Here is a 2,500-nt window from a genome sequence, read left to right on the forward strand (position 1 = left end):
ATGACACAACACATGATACACATGACACACAACACATGACACACAACACATGACACACAACACATGACACAACACACAACACAACACATGACACACAACACACGACACAACACACAACACATGACACAACACAACACATGACACACAACACATGACACAACACACGACACAACACACAACACACAACACATGACACAACACATGACACAACACATGACACACAACACATGACACACAACACATGACACACAACACACAACACATGACACACAACACATGACACACAACACATGACACAACACACAACACATGACACAACACACAACACATGACACACAACACATGACACAACACATGACACACAACACATGACACAACACATGACACACAACACATGACACACAACACACGACACAACACACAACACAACACATGACACAACACATGACACAACACACAACACATGACACACAACACATGACACACAACACATGACACAACACATGACACAACACACGACACAACACACGACACAACACACAACACATGACACACAACACATGACACACAACACATGACACACAACACATGACACACAACACATGACACAACACATGACACACAACACATGACACACAACACACGACACAACACACAACACAACACATGACACAACACATGACACAACACACAACACATGACACACAACACATGACACACAACACATGACACAACACATGACACAACACACGACACAACACACGACACAACACACAACACATGACACACAACACATGACACACAACACATGACACACAACACATGACACACAACACATGACACAACACACGACACAACACACGACACATGACACACAACACATGACACATGGTTGTGTGTGTGTGGTTGTGTGTGTGCGTGCGCTCTCACAGTATGAGCTGTGCTGAGTCATGGCGGCGCCGGGCGACCAGCTCCCTCTCTCTCCACTGGGTGAAGCGAGCCAGCACTTCTCCTGCAGAACCTTCGGTGCTGATCGGGTTCTGGACGTTCCAGATCTCCAGACCCACCAGAACCACACGGATGTTGAGAGCAACATACATCTGGAGCGGAGTAAATCCAGGTTCATTCATGAAGGAAACCCATTCAATCGATGTCCCGTTTGGAGGATTGAGGAACACCCAGAAGAACACACTGCATCCCATAATGCATCTGGTTCATGATGCATTATGGGAAATAGATGACCTTTAACTGTGTGTGTGTGTGTACTCACACTGTCCATGTAGTTGGCCAGCTGAACCATCTCCTCTCTCACTGCTGTCTCATTCCTGTTCATATAGTTGAACTAGAGAGAGATAGTCCATCATAACATGATCAACACAAACCAAGAATTCAGAGTCAAGAGTCCAAATGGATCCATTGGTTCTGAGTCGCCATCTTGTAAAACAAGTTCAGAAGTGTGTTTTACACAGGTGTGTGTTCTGGTCAGTTGTGTGTTCTGGACAGGTGTGTGTTCTGGACAGGTGTGTGTTCTGGACAGGTGTGTGTTCTGGACAGGTGTGTGTTCTGAGAGGTGTGTGTTCTGGACAGGTGTGTGCTCTGGGAGGTGTGTGTTCTGGACAGGTGTGTGCTCTGATAGGTGTGTGTTCTGGACAGGTGTGTGTTCTGGACAGGAGGGTGTTTTACACAGGTGTGTGTTCTGGACAGGAGTGTGTTTTACACAGGTGTGTGTTCTGGACAGGTGTGTGTTCTGAGAGGTGTGTGTTCTGAGAGGTGTGTGTTCTGGACAGGTGTGTGCTCTGAGAGGTGTGTGTTCTGGACAGGTGTGTGCTCTGATAGGTGTGTGTTCTGGACAGGTGTGTGTTCTGGACAGGAGGGTGTTTTACACAGGTGTGTGTTCTGGACAGGTGTGTGTTCTGAGAGGTGTGTGTTCTGCTTCTCTCACCCTCTCGTTGTCAACCACTAAGAACAGTTCCACGTAATGTGTCTGATGGAGAACAGCACGACGCACCTAAAGCGGGCGCGCGCGCACACACACACACACACACACACACACACACACACACACACACACACACAAACACACACACACACACACACACACACACACACACTGTTATTTGTGTTGTTTGTGTTGTTTGTCTTATTTATGTTATAACTTGGTTCACCCACTCTTCTGTGGTGATTAATGAGCTGCTCCTCCGGGTCGAACTGAGCATGCTCAGTGCGGTTCTGCCTTGAGTGGGCTGTTCCACATCCCTTGGGCTGTGACATCACATCCTGTAGGCGGTACACCACGTGCTGCAGGGGGGCGGAGCCAAGCGGCTCAATACCGTAACTGTCATTAGAGAGGTGCAACACACCTCTGAGGGGGAGGGAGGGAGAGAGAGAGAGACATGAGTCAACCAACCAACAGACTGGTGTCACCAGACATCATCAGACTGAATCCTCTGTAATTTAATAATAATAAAGTTATAATATAATATAATATAAAATAGTATAA

At 47.0% G+C, this 2,500-nt stretch overlaps 1 protein-coding gene across 3 annotated transcripts in view; it reads right to left on the bottom strand.

Moving 5' to 3' along the window:
• Nucleotides 1-2,500, bottom strand: part of LOC307233176 (disintegrin and metalloproteinase domain-containing protein 9-like) — a 30,398-nt gene that overhangs the window by 12,793 nt on the left and 15,105 nt on the right. For all 3 annotated transcript variants that reach the window (XM_080004405.1, XM_080004404.1, XM_080004403.1), the window contains 4 exons: nucleotides 2,170-2,362; nucleotides 1,943-2,008; nucleotides 1,271-1,342; nucleotides 931-1,100 (listed from right to left, as the gene is read on the bottom strand). In XM_080004405.1, the coding sequence (XP_079860531.1) occupies nucleotides 931-1,100; nucleotides 1,271-1,342; nucleotides 1,943-2,008; nucleotides 2,170-2,362 (501 nt within the window). The remainder of the gene's footprint in view (nucleotides 1-930; nucleotides 1,101-1,270; nucleotides 1,343-1,942; nucleotides 2,009-2,169; nucleotides 2,363-2,500) is intronic.

Source organism: Zeus faber (assembly GCF_960531495.2).
Source record: "Zeus faber genome assembly, chromosome: 7".
NCBI lineage: Eukaryota > Metazoa > Chordata > Actinopteri > Zeiformes > Zeidae > Zeus > Zeus faber.